Genomic DNA, 24,736 nt, shown 5'->3' with positions numbered 1-24,736 from the left:
TGGAAACCCTTGCTGTAAATAATAGGCAGTAATATTTTATTGTGCATAGGCCATTGCTGCTTGTGTCTAGAACGGCAAGTATTTAATGCAGTGAGTTCTGTTTCGGGCACATACAGCCCCTCTGTTCCAGTCTGTTGCAGTATACCCCTACGGAGGACAGTTTAATCCAAGCTGCTTGATGTGCCTCTGAAATGTTTACCTGGTTCTGACAGAAACCAGTTCCAGAACTGTATCAACCTGATTTTTTTTCTCATTTGTGTCAACTTTTCTATATTCTATTTTCCACCTTTTATTTGCATTTTGGTTAATTTGTTTTATTTTCCATTGTCCCTTTTCTTTTTGCCATTTTCTTCATCTGTATTCTCCTGCGTGCCTCCCCTTTCCTTCCTATGGCTTTGCTGCCTCCCCAAGAGACCCATCCTTCCCTATCAGGAGCGCTTGCAAAACCAGGCTTCCCACAGGCAGACTGAGCCTAAGTGGAAACAGGTAACAAGTAGATTTACTATTTTAGTATGGGGCTGCTCAGCTCTGTGTGTGTCCAGAAAGCACTTTGATAATGTGTCTATCAAAGAGATTCTTGTGGCCCTTGTTCTGCTGAACTTTCCAGCGCTTTAATTCTAAATTATTAAAGGGATTCTGTTATGGGAAAACATGTTTTTTTTTTTCAAAACACATCAGTTAATAGTATTACTCCAGCAGACTTCTGCACTGAAATCCAATTCTCCAAATCTGACATGGGGCTAGACATATTGTCAGTTTCCCAACTGCCACAGTCATGTGACTTGTGCCTGCACATTAGGATGGAACTACTTTCTGGCTGGCTCCCCCTACTTAATGTAACTGAATCAGGCTCAGTGGGACTTGGCTTTTACTATTGAGTGTTGTTCTAAAGGTGGCCATACACGGGGCGATAAAAGCTGCCGACAGACCGAGTCGGCAGGTTATTGGCCCGTGTATGGGGGCCCCAGAAAGTCGGCCAGATATCGATCGGATGGGACTAAAAATCCCGTCTGATCGCGGCCGCATCTGTTCGTTGATGCGGTCCCACGATCCGACCGCCCGTTCCCGTTCGTTAGGATCCGATTGTTGGGCCCTAGGGCACACGATCGGATCAGCCCGATATTGCCCACCTCAAGGTGGGCATATTGGAGAGAGATGTGCTCGTTTGGCGACATCGCCAAACGAGCAGATCTCTCCGTGTATGGCCACCTTTAGATCTACCAGGCAGATGTTATTTTGTGTTAGGGAGCTGCTATCTGGTTACCTTCCCATTGTTCTGTTTTTAGGCTGCTGGGGGGAAGGGAGGGGGTGATATCACTCTAACTTGCATTACAGCAGAAAAGATTGACTGAAATTTATCAGAGGACAAGTCACATGACTGGGGGCAGCTGGGAAACTGACAATATGCCTAGCCTAGAGTTGCCACCCAGCCGGTATTTTACCGGCCTAGCCGTTAAAACACCTGCCAAGGCCGGGGCCGTTATTACAAATTTACCGGCAATGTAGCTGCCGGTAATTTGTAATACCCTTAAAAAGACCCCTTGGCCCGCCCCAATCACACCCACACCACGCCCCTTTTTGTACCCACCCCCCACCAGCCGGGAAAAAAATTTGCAAAATGTGGCAACCCTAGCCTAGCCCCATGTCAGATTTCAAAATTAAATATAATAAAAAATCTGTTTGCTCTTTTGAAAAATGGATTTCAGTGCAGAATTCTGCTAGAGCAGCACTATTAAATGAAAAAAAACGTTTTACCATGACAGTATCCCTTTAAGCAAAACAGTCCACAATCCTAAGTAAGCTGCAATAGCACTCAGGGTTGAGTTCTTAAAAATGCTCTGGCATTTCAGGTACACAAGAGGCATAAATAGACCCCCACCAGCCCTCGTTATTGTCTATGGTATATTACAGCAGCCCATCTGCCATTTTCCAGAACCCACAGATTGCAAGTCCGGGCCTGGAGGCAATTAGCTTGTTGTAAACATTTCAGAACATATGATAATTATATTATATTATAATTATAGCCTGGCACCAATCCGCAACACCAAAAAGTAGAATCCAGGAGCCCAACGTTTTAAATAGTACAAAAATGTATTGTACATTATGTAGACTTTTCTTTTTTATACATAAAGTAAAACCAATTTTTGTACTATTTAAAGGGGTTGTTCACCTTTAAATAAACTCTTATTCTGTTGTAGATAGTGGTATTCTGAGACAATTTACATTTGTATTTGTGGTTTTTAATTTATTTAGCATTTTAATCGGCAGCATCCTAGTTTGCGGTTTCAGCAATCTGGTTGCTATGGTCCAAATTACCCTAGCAACCATGCCTTGCTTTGAATAAGAGACTGGAACATGAATAGGGAAAGGCCCGAATTGAAAGGTAAATAAATAAAAAAAAAAAAAGTAGCCTTACAGAGCATTTGTTTTTCAGATGGGGTCAGTGACCCCCATTTGAAAGCTGGGACGAGTCAGAAGAAGAAGGCAAATCATAAAACTATAAAAAATAAATAAATAATGAAGACCAATTGAAAAGTTGCTTAGCATTAGCCATTCTATAACATACTAAAAAGTTAACTTAAAGGTGAACCACCCTTTCAACTTTGGGCTCCTGGATTCTACTTTTTGGTGTTCCAGATTGGAGCCTGCCTACAATTATAATTTTCCATGATTGACTTCCCATTGCTGAAGGTCTGGGGTATAAGCACTCGGACCCTAAGTTGACAGTGGTAAGCTTATACAATTGTCCAAGGATTTCAGCTTCAAGGAAATGTTCATGTCAAGGCAGAAGTAGACAACAGGGACAGCACCTAGCGTGGTCATCATTCAGTGGTTTTGTTGAAACTGCCATCTTTTTCCTTTAGGGGGTCATGAATTAAACCAAAGAAGTTTTAGTTTCCCTTTACTCTGTGATGTCTGTGAGTGTGTGTGCCTATTACTTGTATCCTTGTCTCTCTCACTTTCCCTTTGCCCCCTAATAAAGCGCAGGGATAACCAACGACCACGGAGTTGCCCTAAAAAGGTCATCACCTTATATGCGGGGTCTACATCTGTGCCTCCCCCTGTGCTGCAGGTGACTTGGGCTGCATGCGGTGTACAGCACACTTGTTTGTGGCTGCCTAAAGGCTCCATCTGTGGACTCTAATCCCGACTCTTAAAGGGAAACTTAAATTTAATATAAGCTTCTGCATATGGAAATAAGAAGTTTTCTAAATACAACCAAATATTTTGCATCATTTCTGAAATAATCAAGTTTATGTTCACTATTCCTCTCTCATCAACTCTTCATTCTCTCTTCATGCAGCAGTTGAGTGTCAGATATTCATTCATCCATTATATCTTATAGGGGGGCTCCTTTTGCCTAGAAGATGTATTAGAGCTCACTCTATTAAAATCACCAGACATCATGTCTCTCTACGTGCAGAATTTGTGCAAAAGGCAGTTATTTTGTTTGTACTGGAATCAGTTATTTGAATGAGCTCTAATAGGAAGGAAGCCCCCCTATAAGATATATTAGATCTAACTGTCAATGAATATCTGACACCCAACTGTTGCATGAAGACAGAATGAAGGGAAACAGATGCTGAGAGAGGAATAGTGAACATAAACTTGATTTTTTCAGAAACAATGCAGAATATTTAATTGATTGTATTTAGAAAGTTTCTTAGTTCCGTATGAAGAAGCTTCTATTCAATTTTCATTTTCATAATAGTTCCCCTTTAAATATCCTTGCCATGGGTATGGATACAAAGTGAAGTGGAGCCGGTAGAAGCTTTTGCTTCAGTTTGTGATATATATATATGTATATGTATATATATATATATGTATATGTACACAAACTGCTATATAGCACAAAATATATATATATATATATATATATAAAAGGCTGCAGCCTGAAAAGTAATAGGTGTTATGTCTGCACAATAGATTATGGGTTTATTTCATAGGTTAAGCACAAGCATTTGGTGTGTCCTCACAGCTGTGCACAGCATTCGTATGCTTTATAGGAGACTTTCACAGAATTATCACACTTGCTTGCCTTAATAGCCAACTGGCTACCCCAGTGGGGGGCTCTTTTTGCCACATCGTTTCACACTGATGCTTCCAGTGCTTTGGCTTAAGTATCTAGAAGCCCATGGGCATTGCATTTAGCGGCAGCGCTTTGCCTCCACTGTTCCACCACGTTCTGAACTGACTTTTTGTTTCGCCCTCCCTTACTTTCTCTCTCTGTCCTGTCCACAGACGACCCTGGTGCTCGGCAGTAGCCGTTGGGAGCAGAGTCCCACACTGGAGAGGGTAAAGAGCATGGGTTTGGCTTGTTTGCTTAACACACAACTGATGCGGGGAAAGCTGTTGGGACTCACTGTATTGGGGGAAAAACATTCTCACCATTTTTGCACACCCTTTCAGCCGACTTAAAGGAGAACTAAACCCCAAAAATGAATTGCTAAAAATGCCATATTTTATATACTGAACTTATTGCACGAGGCTAAAGTTTGAGCTTGTCAATAGCAGCAATGATCCAGGACTTCAAACTTGTCACAGGGGGTCACCATCTTGGAAAGTGTCTGTGACACTCACATGCTCAGTGGGCTCTGATTGGCTGTTGAGAAGCTAAGCTTAGGGCTCGTCACTAATTATCCAGCAGAAAATGAGCTTCCCCTGTAATATAAGCTGATGCTACAGGTTTGCTGATTATTAAATTCTGATGCTAATTGCACTGGTTTCTGTGCTGCCATGTAGTAATTATGAGTATTAATTACTAATCAGCCTTATATTGTGACATTTCTATTCTATATGTACTGTATATTGTGAGTGGGTCCCTAAGCTCAGTAAGTGACAGCAGCACAGAGCATGTGCAGGGAATCCGCAGAAAAGAAGATGGGGAGCTACTGGGGCATCTTTGGAGACACAGATCTTTACTGCTAAAGGGCTCTGGTTGCCTTGGGCTGGTATAGAAGCACAACAAAATAAACAACATTTCTACCGACATTATGCTTTAGTTCTCCATTAAGCATTTAGTAGACGTTCATCAGATGTATCAGGACCAGGGATTAATTAATATGATTCGCACTGCCCTATTACTTCCTTTTGAAGGATCATTGCAGGTTCCCACCTGATGGGGCCCCCTCCTGATAAGGATAATGCAACCCCCACTTAAATATTAGTAGGGATGCCCCAAATCCCGGATTTGTTTTGGGAATCGGCCAGAATTCAGTCTTTTTTTAGCAGGATTTGGCCAAATTCCTGTGCCTGGCTGAACCAAAATTGAATCCTAATTTGCATATTTAAATTAGGGGCTGCAAGGGAAATCGTATGACTTTTCATCACAAAACTAGGAAGAAAAAAATGTTTTCCCAATTTTCCTTTCCCGCCCCTAATTAGTATATGCAAATTAGGATTCGGTTTGGTATTCAGCCGAATCTTTCTCTAAGGACTCGGGGATTTGGCCAAATCTTTATAGAAGGACTCGGGGGTTCGGTGCATCCCTAAAAATTAGTGCAATTCACTTCTTGTTTTGGTTCAGTGCAGCTCCCCTCCTTTTATGGATCAGTAAAGCTCTCCCCTTTGTGATACAGCTCTAGAAGGTCCCCTACTTGTAGGAATTGGTGCAGCCACCCACAACACCCGTTCACATTAGATCACCCTGTTCTAGGTATAATTCCATGCAGCACCCCTCCTTGTATGGACCACAAAGTCCTCTTCTGATAAGGATCAGTGGATCAGTGGATCTATGAAGCTCTCCGTAAACTGCCACTTTCCCTATTTCCCTTCCCCTCCCAAGTACAAATTGAGCATCACCCCCTAACTTTTTATTCTTGCTATGTATCCGTGCAGCTTTCGCCCCAACAACTAACATTAATAAGACATTCTCTTGGCCCAAAGAGACCCATATCACTTTTCCTTCCTGATCACATTCTCCACTATCCAGCTTCAGTCTGAGACTGTCCATCGCTCTCCAGTTGACCAATGGCAGCAGACCCTTGCTCAGCGCTCCTCTGACCGCCCTTCGTCCCCCTCGTCTGATGCCCTTCGACAGGTAGCAGGATCCTCGTGCAAACGTGTGGCTTTTGTATTCCCACGGCTCTTGTTATACAGTAACAACGTGTTCGCTGGCTTTGGCATGTTTCACTCACATGGATTCGGCACCAGTAAACGGCTTAAAGCTTTCAAGTTTAATGCAAGACATCGGGTGGTTTTTCTGTTTAAAATTATTTTTCTATATGGGAATTATGCAGTTTTTAAACTGTAGGCAGGGGGGGTGTGTTCCCTCATTTGTGCCATTCTTTTGGGAAGCCGTTAGCTCTTGGGGTCTTATTGGGAGGGGGGGCATAGAGTTAATGGTGGATATTTCTTCCTCATTTGTAATTGGGAACAAAGAGGCACTCTAGGTCCTCGGTAGTGAGGGGATATCTACCCCCTCTAGGGGTTAGGCACCCAGTAGATTGAAACACTATAGAGATGTCTTGGGATTCTACATATCTGTAGTTGGAGAGCCTGTGAGTTGCATGAAGTTGAGCTGAGAACAGGAAAGGGACAGTTTCCAAAGGTGGTTCTACACAGGTCTGGACTAGGAATCAAAATAGGCCCTGGTGTTTCAGGTACGCAGAGGCCCGAACGGCCCACGCGGAGGCCCAGACAGCCCACGCGGAGGCCCAGACAGGCCCGAGCGGCGCACGCAAAGGCGCAGACAGCCAACGCAGAGGCACGGACGGCCCACGCAGAGGCCCGGGCGGCCCACGCAAAGGCGCAGAGGCCCGGACGGCCCGCGCAGAGGCCCGAACAACAATCCACTGGCCCAATAAATAGTAACGTTCTATGGCACCTTACAGCAACCCATCTGGCATTTGCCTGAATTCACACATTGCCAGTCCGGGCCTGTCTAGAAACCTGCCTTCTTGGCCCTTCCACGTCATTAGCCAATGCCATTCCTCCCAACATTTTGGAAGTAAAAAGAGGGACAAAAATTTTTTTTCCGCATGTAGCGCAGCAATTTTTTGACCACACCCCTTTCTGTGGCCACACCCCCTAATTACCATGTTTGTTTTACAAAATTTGGCAGGTTATGAAAGTTTGAAAATATTTCTCCTTATCTAAACTGTGTTTTTGTGTCTCAAAATTGTTACAAAGTATCTTATTTGCACCTGTTAGTTGTTCTGGGCTCTCTGCTAAAAGCCAATTAAGTGAGAAACTTTGTTTCCTTTTCTGGCTGTTCAGTGCAGAGAAAAGAGGGACTTTCCAGTACAAATGAGGGACTGCGGGTTGAGCTGTCAAAAGAGGGACTGTCCCTCCGAAAAAGGGACAGTTGGGAGGTATGCAATGGGCCGTTAGTCAGGGTAGATGTAATTATCCAGTAATTACATTTCTATCTCCTGGAGGGGAAAAAAAGCAACATTAGTCATTTTCTGATTTGACAGCTTAGCGCCATGTAGTGGGGGACAGAGGCAGGCAAAGGCTGAGGGGTTAAATTGCCCAGTGCTGCTTGTGGGCCCAGTCTGGGGGATGAGAGAATAGAGGCAGGAGGAGAAGGAATGTGAGGGTGATTTGGAGAGGAAATAGAATAAGGGTAGCATTGACCTCATTGTTTGTAAGGGAATTCTGCAATGTTAGAGAAGCGTTGGATGTTCCCTAAAAACCAGACTTTACTGTGAGTTCATGTCTGTGGGCGGCTGTGCCGATCATTAGGGCATTATCCATAACACAAGACCATTCATATGATCATAGCCTTTTACTTTCATATATAAGCTATAGGCTCATAAACCTCCTAGAGACAGTTACAGTACCAGGATCCCTTATGGTGCCTCTAATGGGCAGATAAATGCTTTTGGCCCAATGCCTGTAATCTACATATATACTGTTAGTGTCTGTTCAGAGAGGAACATTGGGCCGGTGCCAAATGATCCCGGTAATTGACTTACAACGTTCCATTAGGGAGACATTCTTTTATCAAGTGCTTGACAGGAGGGGGCTAACGCCGCCAGGATATCCTGCCATATAATCAGACAGGTAAAGTTCAGTTAAAGACTGTATAAATTCACTGTAAACCAATGTATGGGGGGCAACATACAGATTATGGAGTCCTGCGCGGGTCCATTTTTTGGAACCCATACCCGACCCATACCTGCAATCCGCAACCCGGACCCGCATTCTTACCTGCTTGGACCCACTACTCGACCCGCAAGTACATCATCCGCAACCCGGAACCGCGACACGCTGACCATCAAGAATCAGGAATTGCTGTCATTGAAAAAAAGTAAAAATCGCTATTGAGAAGACCCTCAGCCCGACCCGTGTCTATGCCCGCACCCGGAACTTCAACCCGCAGGGTACCGCAGATTTTTGCGGGTAACTCGCAGGTACCCGACCCTCTGCAGGACTCTAGATTATAGAGTTATCAGACCAATAGGGCCCCTCTTGTTACTAGGGATGCATCGAATCCAGGATTCAGCCTTTTTCAGCAGGATTCAGCCAAATCCTTGTGCCTGGCCGAACCGAATCCGAATCCTAATTTCCATATGGAAATTGGGGGCGGGTAGGGAAATCACATGACTTTTCATCACAAAAGAAGTATTTTTTCCACTTTTTCCCTTTCCTGCCCCTAATTTGCATATGCAAATTTGGATTTGTTTCGGTACTCAGCCGAATCTTTCACCAAGGATTCGGGGATTTGGCCGAATCCCAAATAGTGGATTCGTTGCATCCCTACTTGTTACAGTTCATTTACCTGGTCTGTGTTCTTTCCTTTTGGTTGTATAGTAGACCACAGAGAAGTCTTTCTGTCTGTCTGTATATTGTGAGACCCTAAAGGATCTTCTGCTTTGTTTAACTTGGAATAAACCTTTTATGCCAGTGGTATTTGTGTTTGTGTGATCCAAACTGGACAGACCAATATCAGATCCAACAGCTCGGATCATACCCTCCTAGTCTATCCTATGGATCATAAACCATGAGGACAGTGGCCGACGGGAAGATTTGTCGCTCGAGTAAAAAAATGCTGGCAGCAAATCTCTCTAAAATGCGTCTCCATTGGAGATAACTGAAATTGTGTATTTTTATTGTGGGCGACGAATCTTCCTGTTGGCTAAGGCTAAGGCTACTAATGCCCTTTGCTATATTATGCACATGAGAATACCCAATTGGCACCAAAAAGCTGCAGAAAGGTTAAAGCCGTAGACTTAATGTTGTCATTAATGTTGTCATAGCTTTATATATAATTAGATGGAGCAGTGGATGGAGTGACCGTCTTGGGTTTGCTATGTCCTAGCTCTCTCCCAGGTTGTTGAGTTAGATCAGAGCATGAGTAACAACTGTCAGTTGGTCTGTGTAAAATGAAAATGACAATTTAATATTCGCTTCATCACACTGAAATAAGAAACTTTCTAACTAAAACTTCTGTACTGTTTCTTAAATAATCAAGTTTATCTTCAGAATTACTCTCTCAGCATCTGTTTCTCTTCATTCTGTCTTCATTCAGCAGTTGGGTGTCAGATGAATGATGCAAAATATCTTATAGGGGGGGCTCCTTTTGCCTAGAAGATGTATTAGAGCCCACTCTTTTAAAATCACTAGATTTGTCTACATGCAGAATTTGTGCAAAAGGCAGTTATTTTGTTAGATTTTGTTTGTACTGGAATCAGTTATTTGAGTGAGCTCTAATACATCTGCTAGGAAAGTGAGCCCCCCCCTATAAGATATATTGGATCATTCATCTGACACCCAACTGCTGAATAAAGACAGAATGAAGAGAAACAGATGCTGAGAGAGGGATAGTGAAGATAAACTTGATTATTTCAGGAACTATGCAGAATTTTTAATTGATTAGAAAGTTTCTACTTCAGTATGAGGAAGTTTATATTAAATTTTAATTTTTGCCATAGTTCCTCTTTAAGGATGGTGGCATTGGCATCACCAGGCAACTAATCTCACCGGTGCCTGTACCCGCATGGAGTGGAGTGGTTTCTGACAGTTTAATCCGCACTGCTTGGCCCGTACCACTTTGGAGGGGTTTGTGTGAGTGCACTCTCCTTACAGTCTGTCTCTCTTACCTGTGCTTCCTCTTCCCTCTCTGGTTTCCCCCTGTGTCAGAAGTATATAAAGATGTACACGGGTGGAGTGAGCTCATTGGCGGAGCAGATAGCCAATCAGCTTCAAAAGAAGGAAACCCCAAAACCTCTGTTCGGGAAGAAAGTGGTAAGCCTTATAGTGTTTCAGGGAAGTAACTATTTAGGTTTACATTTCAATTTTAACCTGTAACGATACGAGGTGATACCTGTGTGTCCTTGTTATTATCTGTTCTATTGGGAGAATTACTACACCATTACTATACATTTACTATACCGTTACAATTAGGGATGGGTGAATTTTTTCGCCTTGTTTAGACGAAAAAATGACTTGTATGGCGTTGTGCATTAAAAAAAATTTCGCCGCGTGACAAATTTTTTTGGGCATCGGCAACATTTCACCGGCTGCGAATTTTTCGCGAAACGAACTGGGTCAAATTCGCCCATCCCTAGTTACAATACCATTCCCTGAAGTGCTCAGCCCTGGTTGGTGGAATCTAGGACTGGAAGAGCAGCAACTGCTATTGGCCAGGAGGAAATCACTTTGGTTGTATGTATGTTTCTATGAATACAGGTTTCTTTAAAGGGGTTGTTACTTAAAGTATGATGTAGAGGCTGATGTTCTGAGACCATTTGAAATTGGTTTTTGAGTCATTTAGCTTTTTATTCAGCAGCTCTCCCGTTTGCAATCTGGTTGCTAGTGTCCAAATTGCCCTAGCAACCATGCACTGATTTGAACGAGAGACTGGAATATTAATAGGAGAGGCCTGAATAGAAAGACGAATAATAATAATAATTAGCAATAACAATATATTTTGTAGCCTTACAGAGCATTTGTTTTTAGATGGGGGTCAGTGACCCCCTTTTGAAAGCTGGAAAGAGTCAGAAGAAAAAGGCAAATAAATAATGTAAAAAATAAATAATCAAGGCCAATTGAAAAGTTGTTTAGAATTGGCCATTCTATAAAATATTAAAAGTTAGCTTAAAGGGATACTGTCATGGGAAAACATGTTTTTTTCAAAACGCATCAGTTAATAGTGCTGCTCCAGCAGAATTCTGCACTGACATTTTTCAAAAGAGCAAACAGATTTTGTTATATTCAATTTTGAAATCTGACATGGGGCTAGACATATTGTCAATTTCCCAGCTGCCTCCAGTCATGAAGCTCTGATAAACTTCAATTACTCTTTACTGCTGTACTGCAAGTTGGAGTAATATCACCCCTCCCTTTCCCCCCCCCCAGCAGCCGAACAACAGAACAATGGCAGCTCCCTAACACAAGATAGCTGCCGAAGAACAACACTCAATAGTAAAAGCCAAGTCCCACTTAGACTGATTCAGTTACATTAAGTAGGAGAAATAACAGCCTGCCAGAAAGTAATTCCATCCTAAAGTGCAGGCACAAGTCACATGACTGGGGCAGCTGGGAAACGGACAAAATGTCTAGTCCCATGTCAGATTTCAAAATTGAATATAAAAAAAAAATCTGTTTGCTCTTTTGAGAAATTGATTTCAGTACAGAATTCTGCTGGAGCAGCACTATTAACTGATGTGTTTTGGAAAAAACATGTTTTCCATGACAGTATCCCTTTAAAGGTGAACCACCCCTTTAAATGCAATGTTTCTTGGAATGGGTAACTAGTAATGAAGCTCAACTCTTCCCCTTATTTTATACCTGCTGTGTATTAGCATATTTTTTTCTATAAATCAGAGGGACATGACATTCCTTCCCAGCTTAATTTTGTTTTGAAAATGACTTGCAGTCTGCCATATTGCTTCTCTTAAGAGCCATGAATATCCTGTAAATTATATCCTTATAAACGGTGCTTAGTGATGTCATCGGTTATAATCGGAGCTTAGCGATGTCATTTCTGTCACATGACTCACTGAAACTTGTGTATTATAATAAATAAAGTTCCCCCTGTTGCAAAATATCAGGATATTAGGATTTGTTTATACCTGTATGACCTTTATATGGAAATCTCTGTAACTTATAATATCCTTATATTTTACAAATATATATATATATATATATATATATATATATATAAAAATTTTAAGAGGTATGTTTTCTCTTGAAGTAACAGTATTTATATGTAATTTGTATGGTTGCTGCATTAACCCATCTTTTGTACAGTGCTGTGGAATATGTTGGTGCTCTATAAATATTAATACAGGTATGGAACCTGTTTTCCAGATTGCTCGGGACCTGGGGTTTTCCGGTTAACGAATCTTTCTGTAATTTGGATCTTCATAAATTAAGGGCCAGGTTTATCAAGGGTCAAATTTAAAGTTTATGGGAGTTTATAAAAACTAGGGATGCACCGAATCCAGGATTCGGATTCGGCCAAATCATTGTGCCTGGCTGAACCGAATAATATTTGCATATGTAAATTAGTGGTGAGTAGGGAAATCCCATGACTTTTGTCACAAAAGAAGATTATTTTTCCACTTTTTCCTTTCCTGCCCCTAATTTGCATATGCAAATTAGGATTTGGTTCGGTATTCAGCTGAATCTTTCACCAAGGATTCAGGGATTCGGCCGAATCCCATATAGTGGATTCTGTGCATCTCTAATAAAAACTCCCATAAACTCGGAATTCGAAAGAAAAAAAACTGACCAATCGAAATTTATTAAAAAAATTAAAACATTTTAAATTTGGGTGAATAGGATTGACCGGCAAACTCAAATCAAATTCGATTTGAGTTTTTTTCAACCAAAAAAAAAAATGTTTTTTCAAAAGTCGACCAAACGACTCCAAATTGATTGTATGAGGTCCCCCATAGGCAAAAACACCAATTTGGCAGGTTTTAGATGGCGAATAGTCAAATTCAAATTCTTTAAGGACAGTACATGATAAATTTAGATTTTTTTTTTTTTTTTAACTCAAAACTAATTTGGACTATTGCCTATTTGAATTACACTAAAATAAACTCAGAATTTGAATTTAAAAATTCAACTCTTGCTAAATCTGCCCCTAAGTCTACTAGAAAATCATGGAAACATTAAGCAGCATACTGTATTTATCAAGGGTCGTATTTTCTAGTTGTAAAAACTTCGAAATTCAAACTCAAAAAGACCAAACGAAATTAAGTCGAAGGGTTTTTTTTTTGGCCAAATAGGTCTGTTTTCGATCAAATAGGTCCGTATTCGACTGAATTCAATTAGTACGAACCGAAGGAATAGCGAATTCGATTGAATTTGATTCGAAGTTTTTCCCAAAAAAAAAAACCCCACTTTTTTTTTTTTCAAAGTCCACCAATTGACTCCAGATAGGTTCTAGGAGGTCCCCCATAGGCTAAAACAGCAATTCGGGAGGTTCTAGATGGCAAATGGTCGAAGTCGAATTTTTAAAGAGACAGTACATGATAAATTTCGATATTCAAAGTTTCGAATTTGGACTATTCCCCTAGTCGAAGTACACAAAAATAGCTCAAAAATTTGAATTTTTTTCATTTGAAAATTCACCTCGACCTTTGATAAATCTGCCCCTGTATAAACCCAAGAGGCTGGTTTTGCTTCCAATAAGGATTAATTGTACGTGTCTGGGACCTGTTATCCAGAACTCTCTATATCTGGGGTTTTCTGTATAACAGATCTTTCTGTAATTTGGAACTTCATACCTTAAGTCTACCTTATATACTGTAAACATGAAATAAACCCAATAGGCTGGTTTTGCTTCCAATAAGGATTAATTATATCTTAGTTGGGATCAAGTACAAGCTGCTGCTTTATTATTACACAGAAAAAGGAAATCATTTTTAAAAACCTGAATTATTTGATTATAATGGAGTCTATGGTAGACGGCCTTTCCGTAATTCGGAACTTTCTGGATAATGGATTTCCCGTTTTACCTTTAATAATAAATATGCCACCGGATGCAGTTCCGGTGATTCCGTCTGATAAACCGTGCCCTTTCCCGTTTCTCTGCAGGGCTCATTCAGGAAAGAGTTTCCCCAGAACCTGGGAGGAAGTGACGTCTGTTATTTCTGCCGTCGGAGGGTGTACGTCATGGAGAGACTCAGCGCCGAGGGCAAGTTCTTCCACCGCAGCTGCTTTAAGTGCGACTACTGTAGCACGACTCTGCGCCTGTCCTGTTACGCCTACGACCTGGAGGATGGTGAGTAACTTGCTTTATTTAATGATTACTTATGGTTGACCAATACCAGTCGTAGAGTAAGTCTTCACAACAGTGCCACCTGCTGTTCATTTCGGCCGACACACTCAGCAGAAAATAAAGGTAGCGAGTAGAGGAGTCAATCTGACGTTTCTCCGGTCAGTTCTAAGCAGAGCAACGTCACAAGACTTTCCTCTTCTCATTAACTTATTCAGTTGCTGTCGACTTGTGCCTGGTCAGCTGCAAAAAATTTGAAAATAAATTCAAATTCACTATAGTTGCTTTACAGATCTGTTATCCAGAATGCTTTGGACCTGGGGTTTTCCCGGATAACGGATCTCTCCGTATTTTGGATCTTCATACCTTAAGTCTCCTAGAAAATCATGTAAACATTAAATAAACCCAATAGGCTGGTTTTGCTTCCAATAAGGATTAATTAGATTTTAGGTGGGATCAAGTACAGGTATGGGACCTGTTATCCAGAATTAGGGATGCACCGAATCCACTGTTTTGGATTCAGCTGAATCCTTCGCGAAAGATTCGTCCGAATACAGAACCGAATCCAAATCCTTATTTGCATATGCAAATTAGGGGTGGGAAGGGGAAAATATGTTTTACTTCCTTACCCTTTTACATGCATATACAAATTTGGATGCAGATTCAGTTCAGCCGGCAGAAGAATTCGGCCGAATCCTGCTGAAAAAGGCCGAATCCCAAACTGAATCCTGGATTCGGTGCATCCCTATCCAGAATGCTCGGGACCTGGGGTTTTCCGTATAACAGATCTTTCTCTAATTTGGATCTCTATACCTTGTCTACTTGAAAATCATGTAAACATGAAATAAACCCAATAGGCTGGTTTTGCTTCCAATAAGGATTAATTATGTCTTAGTTGGGATCCAGTACAGGTATGGGACCTGTTATCCAGAATGCTCGGTACCTGGCCAATCCTGCATAATGGATCTTTCGATAATTTGGATCTCTATGCCTTAAGTCTACTAGAAAATCATGTAAATATGAAATAAACCCAATAGGCTGGTTTTGCTTCCAATAAGGATTAATTATATCTTAGTTGGGATCAATTACAAGCGACTGTTTTATTATTACACAGAAAAAGGAAATTATTAAAAAGTGGGATTATTTGATTATAATGGAGTCTATGGGGAGCTTCGGAGTTTTCTGGATAATGGCTTTCCGGATAACGGATCCCATACCTGTATAAAAACCAAGCAGTTATGCAGCTTCAGTAAATAAATAGTTTAGCCCAAATGCAGGGCATTCTGCAGTCTTTGAGACTAAGGGGCAGATTAATTAATGTTCGAGTTTCCCATGAAAATTAACGTTTTTTGAGTTGTATTTTTTGGTCAAAACTCGCATTTTCAGTTTAAAAAAAAACTTGCATTTTTCGAGATTTTATTATAGAGTTATCCTGGAATTTTTTTTTTTATCAGGAGGGTTTTGCCCAAAAACTTGAATAATTTGAGTTTTTTTCCCGCTGATTCGGGATTCGCGGCATCTTTTTTTTCCCATTCGGGTTTTTTTCTTCAATAAGATACCATGAGTTCATTCGAGGTATAAAAAAAACTCAAAATAAACCCTTAAGAGTAAGACAAATTGGTGACCGTCATAATGTGCCCAATACACTCACTACCCAGTCTACAATGTCTATATCCATGGCTTGGTTATAAGTTTTGGCACCTCTGTTCTTTCAAGACCTGTTTTTGTTCGTAGGCTCAACCGGGAAGGTCCTTTCTTTTCAAAAAGTGACTTTCTTGGCTCTGAAAAGCTTATTTTGCCCTGTGTATTGCACTGCTGGGGTTAATGTTAGTGGCCTTACTCCTCCGTTCTGATAAAACTGGAGGTTTTTGGCTCATGTGACATTAGTCCGTCTTTGTTCCTCAGACACTGTCACATTGTTACTCTCAGTCCCTCTCAAACTGTCCCCTCCACAAAGCCTAAGATTCAAAAACCGAGGTACAACCATAGTCCTGCATAGACAACTATTCTAATGAAAAGGCAAACCTTATCCCAGAGAATCATTGATTCCGATTTTTTTTTCAGGGAAATTTTACTGCAAACCTCACTACTGTTACCGCCGGTCCGGATACAGCCAGAGGAAGAGACCGGCCGTACCTGCACTTTTGGGAAAAGTAAGTTGTGTCCAACATGAAACAGTATTCCAGAGCCCCTTCCTCCTTTACACAAACACTAACTGGGATAGGTTACTAGGAAGCCAGATGATTAGCAACCAACTTTTCTTCTATAGCTTGTAGGAACACTTTTCATTTTCAACGCAGTGGCTCCCAGGGGGAGATTTGGGGTGAGTACTTATTTGTACCCTGGGTACCCCTGGAACTATAGCAGGGTGACTGTTACCCCAATGTTTCTATATATCTGTAACGTTGTTATGAGCTAAGGGGGCCCAGTCTGAAGGCCAGTTAGGGGGAGATTTGGGGTGAGTGCTTATTTGTACCCTGGGTACCCCTGGAACTATAGCAGGGTGACTGTTACCCCAATGTTTCTATATATCTGTAACGTTGTTATGAGCTAAGGGGGCCCAGTCTGAAGGTCAGTTAGGGGAAGATTTGGGGTGAGTGTTTATTTGTACCCTGGGTACCCCTGGAACTATAGCAGGGTGACACCCCAATGTTTCTATATATCTGTAACCTTGTTATGAGCTAAGGGGGCCCAGTCTGAAGGTCAGTTAGGGGAAGATTTGGGGTGAGTGTTTATTTGTACCCTGGGTACCCCTGGAACTATAGCAGGGTGACACCCCAATGTTTCTATATATCTGTAACCTTGTTATGAGCTAAGGGGGCCCAGTCTGAAGGTCAGTTAGGGGGAGATTTGGGGTGAGTGCTTATTTGTGCCCTGGGTACCCCTGAAACTATAGCAGGGTGACTATTACCCCAATGTTTCTATATATCTGTAACCTTGTTATGAGCTAAGGGGCCCAGCCTGAAGGCCAGTTAGGGGGAGATTTGGGATGACTTTCCCCAGTTTCTAGATATCTGAAACTCTGAAAAATATTGGACCTCTAAGTCAGCTTGAACTGAAAAAGTCTAGAATCCCTTGATCAACGGCTTGTCTGTTAATTTTATTTAGCCGGTTTACCCTGTTAAATTTTAACTGTTTACAAAAACATGTACATAGTATTATTTGTAATAAGATTAATGTCATACGGCTCTTAAGTAGGTAGTAAATGATTGATCTGTTTTGATTATATACTAATCCTATAAACATTTTATATATACAAGTGGGTGTTATTGGAAACGAGAGCCCATTGCTGTGCACAGTGAATACCTGATATTTTTCAAATAAAAAATGTTTCAATATAGTTCATCAAAAGCTTTGTGTTTTGCTGCTGACTTTTTATTTTTATTCCCATCCCCCTAAAAAAAAGTGGTTAAAGGGATACTGTCATAGGAAAAAGTTTTTTTCAAAATGAATCAGTTACTAGTGCTGCTCCAGCAGAATTCTGCACTGAAATCCATTTCTCAAAAGAGCTAACAGTTTTTTTTATATTAAATTTTGAAATCTGACATGGGGCTAGACATTTTGTCAATTTCCCAGCTGCCCCTGGTCATGTGACTTGTGCCTGCACTTCAGGAGAGAAATGCTTTCTGGCAGGCTGCTGTTTTTCCTTCTCAATGTAACTGAATGTGTCGCAGTGGGACCTGGATTTTACTATTGAGTGTTGTTCTTAGATCTACCAGGCAGCTGTTATCTTGTGTTAGGGAGCTGTTATCTGGTTACCTTCCCATTGTTCTTTTGTTTGGCTGCTGGGGGGGAAAAAGGGAGGGGGTGATATCACTCCAACTTGCAGTACAGCAGTAAAGAGTGATTGAAGTTTATCAGAGCACAAGTCACATGACTTGGGGAAGCTGGGAAATTGACAATATGTCCAGCTCCATGTCAGATTTCAAAACTGAATATAAAAAAATCTGTTTGCTCTTTTGAGAAATGGATTTCAGTGCAGAATTCTGCTGGAGCAGAATTATTAACTGATTCATTTTGAAAAATTTTTTTTGTTCCCATGACAGTATCCCTTTAAATAGCCAAACTCGCGCTCTGTCGCAGCCTTTGTGAAATGCTTCAGAATCCCAGAATAGATGACTCTCCTGATTTGAGTCTAAGAAATGTACATTTTAATGCAACAATTATCCACATAGGAAACAGTGGGTGAAGGGGCATTTAGAGGTGTTGAAATCCAGAACAAAATACCCCTTTATGGTCACATCACATTAGGGATGCACCGAATCCACTATTTCTGATTCGGCTGAACCCCCGAATCTTTCGCAAAAGATGCGGCAGAATACTGAACTGAATCCTAATTTGCATATGCAAATTAGGGATTGAGAAATGTTTTTACTTCCTTGTTTTGTGACAAAAGAAAGAGTCTGCTCTGATGTTCTTCTGCTTAGGAAAAAAAATTGGAAACCTATCTTACATCTTTTCTAAGCATAAGAACATCAGAGCAGCCTCTTTCTTTCTCCTGTCAACTTCCTTGACTACTTGCTGGTCAGACTGGTGGGAAAATGACCAGCAGGTGGCGCTGTTGTAACACAATTCATTCATATTAACAGTACATGTATCCCATAATATCTTGGAATTAAAAAAAAAAAAATAATGCACATTGCAAATGTGCTTAGGATAGCCTTCACTTATTTTTAAGGTTTACATATATTAATTTTATGTTAATATCTGCCCTTATTTCTGAACCCCCTGCAGGAAGTCACAAAGACGGCGGAAGACACCCCCGATGCGGAAGACCAAGGACGAGCCCCGTTGCTGCCCGCCCCTGCTGCTGAGAAGACCCCAGGTATCTGCATTTCCTTCCTGCGTCCTGCTTATGGCCTATGCTCCGCGGCGCGCCGTCTGCAGAGCGTGGCGTCTTCTGTAAGGCGCCTGGTGACCCAAGATCCTCTGGACTTGTTTTTCATGTGCCAGCTGACAGTTTTTGGCCTTCCCTTTCTGTACGTTCAGTCCGAAATCCTCCTGCAAATACTGGGGGAGTTTCCCTGGTCTTCTGTATCATGAACGTCTCATGAGCCCCATAGCATTTTATTAAGGATTGTGTACGTTCCTTATTTTATGAACTACAACTCCCAGCATCCCTTATTCAACATAGTTTATGGTGCTGCCTTGGTGTATTCTCCGGTACAAAGGATATTTGCCTGCTCTTATGAGCAAATATAGATTCTAATTCTGATCATTTAGAATCCATTTAGTTAGGATTTTGGATACAGGTGCCCTTGAACAGATCCCATGGCCTTAGCACTATGGCAGCGCTCTGGGGTAAAACCACAGTAGCTGATTGGCTGTTGTTCAGACATGGGCCTGTACTTGTAAAAATCAGCTCTACATTGATCCAGGCAATGCAGCCCTGATCGCAATTCTCTGCTTAAAGGGGTGGTTCACCTTTAACTTAACTTTAAGTATGTTGTAGAATGCCCAGTTCTAAGCATCTTTACAATTGGTCTTCATTATTTATTTATTTTTTATTAACAATTTTTTTCAGTACAATGATCACACATTATTTATTTTTTATAGCTTTTTAGTTATTTGTCTTTTCTCTTCTGACTCGTTCCAGCTTTCAAATGGGGGTCACTGACCCCATCTAAAAAACAAATGCTCTGTACAGCTACGATTTTTACCGTTAGTGATACTTTTATTTGCTCATCTTTCTATTCAGGCCTCTCCTATTCATATTCCAGTCTGTTCTTCAAATCAATGCATGGTTGCTAGGGTAGATTGGACCCTAGCAACCAGATGGCTGAAACTGCAAGGTGGAGAGCTGCTAAATAACTTAAAAAACCACAAATAATAAAAAATGAAAATCAATTGAAAATACGTCTCAGAATATCTTTCTCTACATCATACTCAAAGTTAAACAACATCTTTAAGGATGACCCCTATATTTTACTATTACAGGCACTAATTCTGCTTTTTCGTATCAACCATTACAGAGGATGCTGGGAGTTGTAGCTGAACAAGCCGGACAGTCACAGTTTTAACTGATGAGGCGGAGTGTTTACTAATTATGAACCATGGCGACACCCGCCTAACGATGATTGCTAATTACCTGTGTTAGTATCTAGCCAGTCATCGCCCCGGATAAAACTGGATGTAGCACAGACCAGTTGTGTTTCTTGTTCCATGAGTGAATCAATATTACTTCCTGCTTGCTGCCTTCTCATTGGTTTAATTTATACCTGTTATTTGTTTTCCTATTGCATTTTATTGTTTTTAAACTTTTAATTGTATTATTTTCCATCTCTAAAAGAGGGTTTTGCCCTGCTGTGCAGTATGTTGCCATACCTCCCAACTGTCCCTTTTTCGCAGGGACAGTCCCTCTTTTGACAGCTCAACCCGCAGTCCCTCATTTGTACTGGAAAGTCCCTCTTTTCTCTGCACTGAACAGCCAGAAAAAGAAAAAGTTTCTCACTTAATTGGCTTTTAGCAGAGAGCCCAGAACAGCTAACAGGTGCAAATAAGATACTTTGTAACAATTTTGAGACACAAAAACACAGTTTAGATAAGGAGAAATATTTTCAAACTTTCATAACCTGCCAAATTTTGTAAAACAAACATGGTAATTAGGGGGTGTGGCCACAGAAAGGGGTGTGGTCAAAAATTGCTGCGCTACGTGCGGAAAAATTGTTTTTTGTCCCTCTTTTTACTTCCAAAATGTTGGGAGGTATGTGTTGCTTAGTTTATCTTGCCAAGCTCAGGTATAGAATCTGCAATGAGGGTGCCCTTCTTATGGAATAGAGGGGCTATTAGGGGCCAGGAGAGACTGCAGTAATTGCATTCTGTCGATTTATTTAACCCGTTTGTGGTATATAATGGCGTCTGTAGGTTCCCATGTCTCGTCAGATCTCCAGATAGGACTGACTGTATGTGACTATATTAAGAGTAATGGATAGCACACCCAATTTAGAAAAATAAGAAAATTTATTGCAAAAAGAAAAATTATTACAGAAAATATAAAAAAGGGGTGAGCCCATGGGGACCTATAGATTAGCACCCCGCAGCTGAATTTAAGGGTGTGCGCCTTCTCTCTTTATTTTGTATATGTGACTATAAGTGGGCATTAAAGGAGAACTAAAGTCAAACTAAAGCAGTAGGCTAGAAATGTTGTACATTATGTTTTGGGCTTCTTTACCAGCCCAAGGCAATCACAGCCCTTTAGCAGTAAAGATTTGTGTCTCCAAAGATGCCCCAGTAGCTCCCCATCTTCTTTTCTGCTGATTCACTGCACATGCTCTGTGCTGCTGTCACTTACTGAGCTTAGGGACCCACTCACAATATACAGTACACATAGAATAGAAATGTCACAATATAAGGCTGATTAGTAATTAATACACATAATTACTACATGGCAGCACAGAAACCAGTGCAATTAGTATCAGAATTTAATAATCAGCAAACCTGTAGCATCAGCTTATATTACAGCCAGGGAAGCTCATTTTCTGCTGGATAATTAGTGACGAGCCCTAAGTTTAGCTTCTCAACAGCCAATCAGAGCCCACTGAGCATGTGAGTGTCACAGACACTTTCCAAGATGGTGACCCCCTGTGACAAGTTTGAAGTCCTTGATCCTTTGCTGCTATTGATAAGCTGAAACTTTAGGCTGGTGCAATAAGTTCACTATATAAAACATGGCATTTCTAGCCACATTTAGTTTTAGGGTGTAGTTGTCCTTTAAACCAAGAATAAGCACTTACTGTTAAAGGCTGACTTACAATATGTTGGGAGGTTGCACTTTTATTGCCCTCCTGTAAGTGGATCAATTGACTAATCTCATTAGGAAATAAGAATTAATTTAGAGCAGCCATAGTGATTGAGGGGCCCCCCATATCAAAGGAGGCCATTCCCCCCATGCCACAGTAATCAGGTGAGTGGCCACGTTTTGCTGTGGCAACTAGTAGGGGTTGTATGTATTTATGGGCAGGTACCGGCCTCTATTTACCACCCCCTAAGGACGGCCCTGCTGGTAGTTAAAATTGCATGGTAGGTAACTGATCATAATTGAGGATCCTATTATATATATTAGGGATGCACCGAATCTAGGATTTGGTTCGGGATTTGGCCAGGATTCGGCCTTTTTCAGCAGGATTCAGCTGAATCCGAATCCTGCTGAAAAAAGCCAAATCCCGAACCGAATCCTGGATTCACAAGGGAAATGTGCATCCCTAATGTAAATATTAGGATCCTCATTTGCATATGTAAATTAGGGGCTTAACGTGACTTTTTGTCACAAAAGAAGAATTTTTTCCACTTTTTCCTTTTCTGCCCCTAATTTGCGTATGCAAATTCGGATTCGGTTCGGTATTTGGCTGAATCTTTCACCAAGGATTCATGGATTTGGCCGAATCCCAAATAGTGGATTTGGTGCATCCATAATAAATATATATATATATATATATATATATATATATATATATATATATATATATATATATATATATATATATATATATATATATATATATATAGTCCAAATACTGGTGCACTCAAAACAAACGTTAATGCCTAGGTGCTGGTTATAGCAAAACATGTATAACGAAAAGGAACCGCACTCACAGGGCTTTATGAAGGTGCAAAATCAAAAATTGATGTTTATTTCGACGTTTCGGCTATTCACTTAAGCCGTCATCAGGAAGTGAAACACATACATGAAACACATGATGTATGTGTTTCACTTCCTGATGACGGCTTAAGTGAATAGCCGAAACGTCGAAATAAACATCAATTTTTGATTTTGCACCTTCATAAAGCCCTGTGAGTGCGGTTCCTTTTCGTTATATATATATATATATATATAATTTTTCTTTTTTATATTGAGTGCAGTGCAGATTTGGGTCACGTTCTATACCACGGCCAGGTTTATAGGATTTGGTACGAAATTAAGTCCGCGATCACCCTTTTGTGTTTGGAATGGTTTATGTAGAAAAAGACATTGTTTTTGCTGAATTAGGAGGAAAAGAATACGGGAGGCTGTATGTTTTCTTCCCCTTTGCTGCCAAAAAAAAGTTATAGGCCTTTGGTTCTTTAGGAAGGGGCAGGGGTTGCACTGAGGGGTTTGTCATTTCTCACTTGTTGAGCACTTTAATAAGCTTTTGCGATGCGACTGCTTTCGTGCGTTATTTATGAAGCGCGTGGTTGCGTGTGTGTTACACGTTATATTGTCGTTTTGTTTTGTTTTTTTGCACTGATCACTTGTTCACAAGGGAAATGAATAAGAATGATCACACTTATGACAATATCTTTAGCTTTAATGCAGGCTGAAGGCACATGTATGTATGTATGTATGTATGTATGTAGCTGCCATGGTTTTGGGCTCCTAGGAGTAAGTTACTGTTTCACTGCATTCTGGGTAAAAAGTGCCTTGGCACCTTCACTCCCTGTGGCACGTGGGATAAATACGCCTCTGTACTTTATTCTGTAATGGCCTCTTTACATCCGCTTCAACTAGGGATGCTCCTAATCCACTATTTTTGGTTCGGCTGAAACCCTGACTCCCTTGCGAAAGATTTGGGTGAACACCGATCCGAACCCAAATCTGAATTTACTTTTGCAAATTAAGGACTGGATAGGAAACTTCCTTGTTTTGTGACGAAAAGTCACATGATTTCCCTTCCTGCCCCTATTTTGCATATGCAAATTCGTATTCGGTTTGGCCAGGCACAAGGATTCGGCCGAATCCGATTCCTGCTGAATAGGGACGAATCCTGGCTTAATCTTGAACCGAATCCTGGATTTGGTGCATCCTTAGCTTCAACATTATCGCTCCCACTAGGATCCGACTGGCCTACTGGGATACCAGGGAATATCCAGATGGGCCTCAACGTCTGATAAATCCCCACAGCTCTATTATTCCAATACCATCTAAAGGTGTATAGAGTGGGCCAGGTTCTGTGGTTAGCTTCTTCTCTGGTTAACCCATTCCAAGTTTGGGCCAGGGTACAAGGAAGATGTATTGCCTGTTAGTCCCTTCACTGGAGAAGGACAAGTATATATTTCCATAAATAAAAAACAGGTATGGGATCTGCTATCCAGAATGCTTGGGATCTGGGGTTTCTGTTACCTGTTTCAATAACCTAAAGGGGTGGTTCACCTTTAAGTTCACTTTTAGTATGTTATAGAATGACCAACTTTTCAATTGGTCTTCATTATTTATTTTTATTGTTTTTGAATGATTTGCCTTCTTCTTCTGAATCTTTCCATCTTTCAAATGGGGGTCACTGACCCCATCTAAAAACAAATGCTCTGTAAGGCTACAAATTTATTGTTATTGCTCCTTTTTATTACTCCGCTTTCTATTCATATTCCAGTATCTTATTCAAATCAAAGCATGGTTGCTAGGGTAATTTGCCCCCTAGCAACAAGAGGGCTGAAATTGCAAACTGCAGAGCTGCTGAATAAAAAGCTAAATAACTCAAAAACTACAACTAATAAAAAAATGAAACCCAATTGCAAATTGTCTCAGAATATCCCTCTCTACATAATACTAAAAGGTGATTTAAAGGTGAACAGCCCCTTTAAGAGATT

At 40.9% G+C, this 24,736-nt stretch overlaps 1 protein-coding gene across 7 annotated transcripts in view; it reads left to right on the top strand.

Annotated features, from left to right (window-relative positions):
- Positions 1–24,736, top strand: part of mical3.L (microtubule associated monooxygenase, calponin and LIM domain containing 3 L homeolog) — a 168,153-nt gene that overhangs the window by 99,424 nt on the left and 43,993 nt on the right. For 6 of the 7 annotated variants that reach the window (XM_041585913.1, XM_041585917.1, XM_041585915.1 and 3 more), the window contains exons 17-24: positions 412–486; positions 2,984–3,073; positions 4,243–4,296; positions 5,933–6,040; positions 10,087–10,191; positions 13,996–14,182; positions 16,241–16,329; positions 18,911–19,001. In XM_041585913.1, coding sequence (XP_041441847.1) covers positions 412–486; positions 2,984–3,073; positions 4,243–4,296; positions 5,933–6,040; positions 10,087–10,191; positions 13,996–14,182; positions 16,241–16,329; positions 18,911–19,001 — 799 coding nt within the window. The remainder of the gene's footprint in view (positions 1–411; positions 487–2,983; positions 3,074–4,242; positions 4,297–5,932; positions 6,041–10,086; positions 10,192–13,995; positions 14,183–16,240; positions 16,330–18,910; positions 19,002–24,736) is intronic. The other variant, XM_018240908.2, reaches the window with a different exon arrangement.

Source organism: Xenopus laevis, chromosome 3L (assembly GCF_017654675.1).
Source record: "Xenopus laevis strain J_2021 chromosome 3L, Xenopus_laevis_v10.1, whole genome shotgun sequence".
NCBI classification, from domain to species: domain Eukaryota; kingdom Metazoa; phylum Chordata; class Amphibia; order Anura; family Pipidae; genus Xenopus; species Xenopus laevis.
Note: the sequence above shows the minus strand (reverse complement) of the source record. Positions and strands in the feature narration are given on the sequence as shown.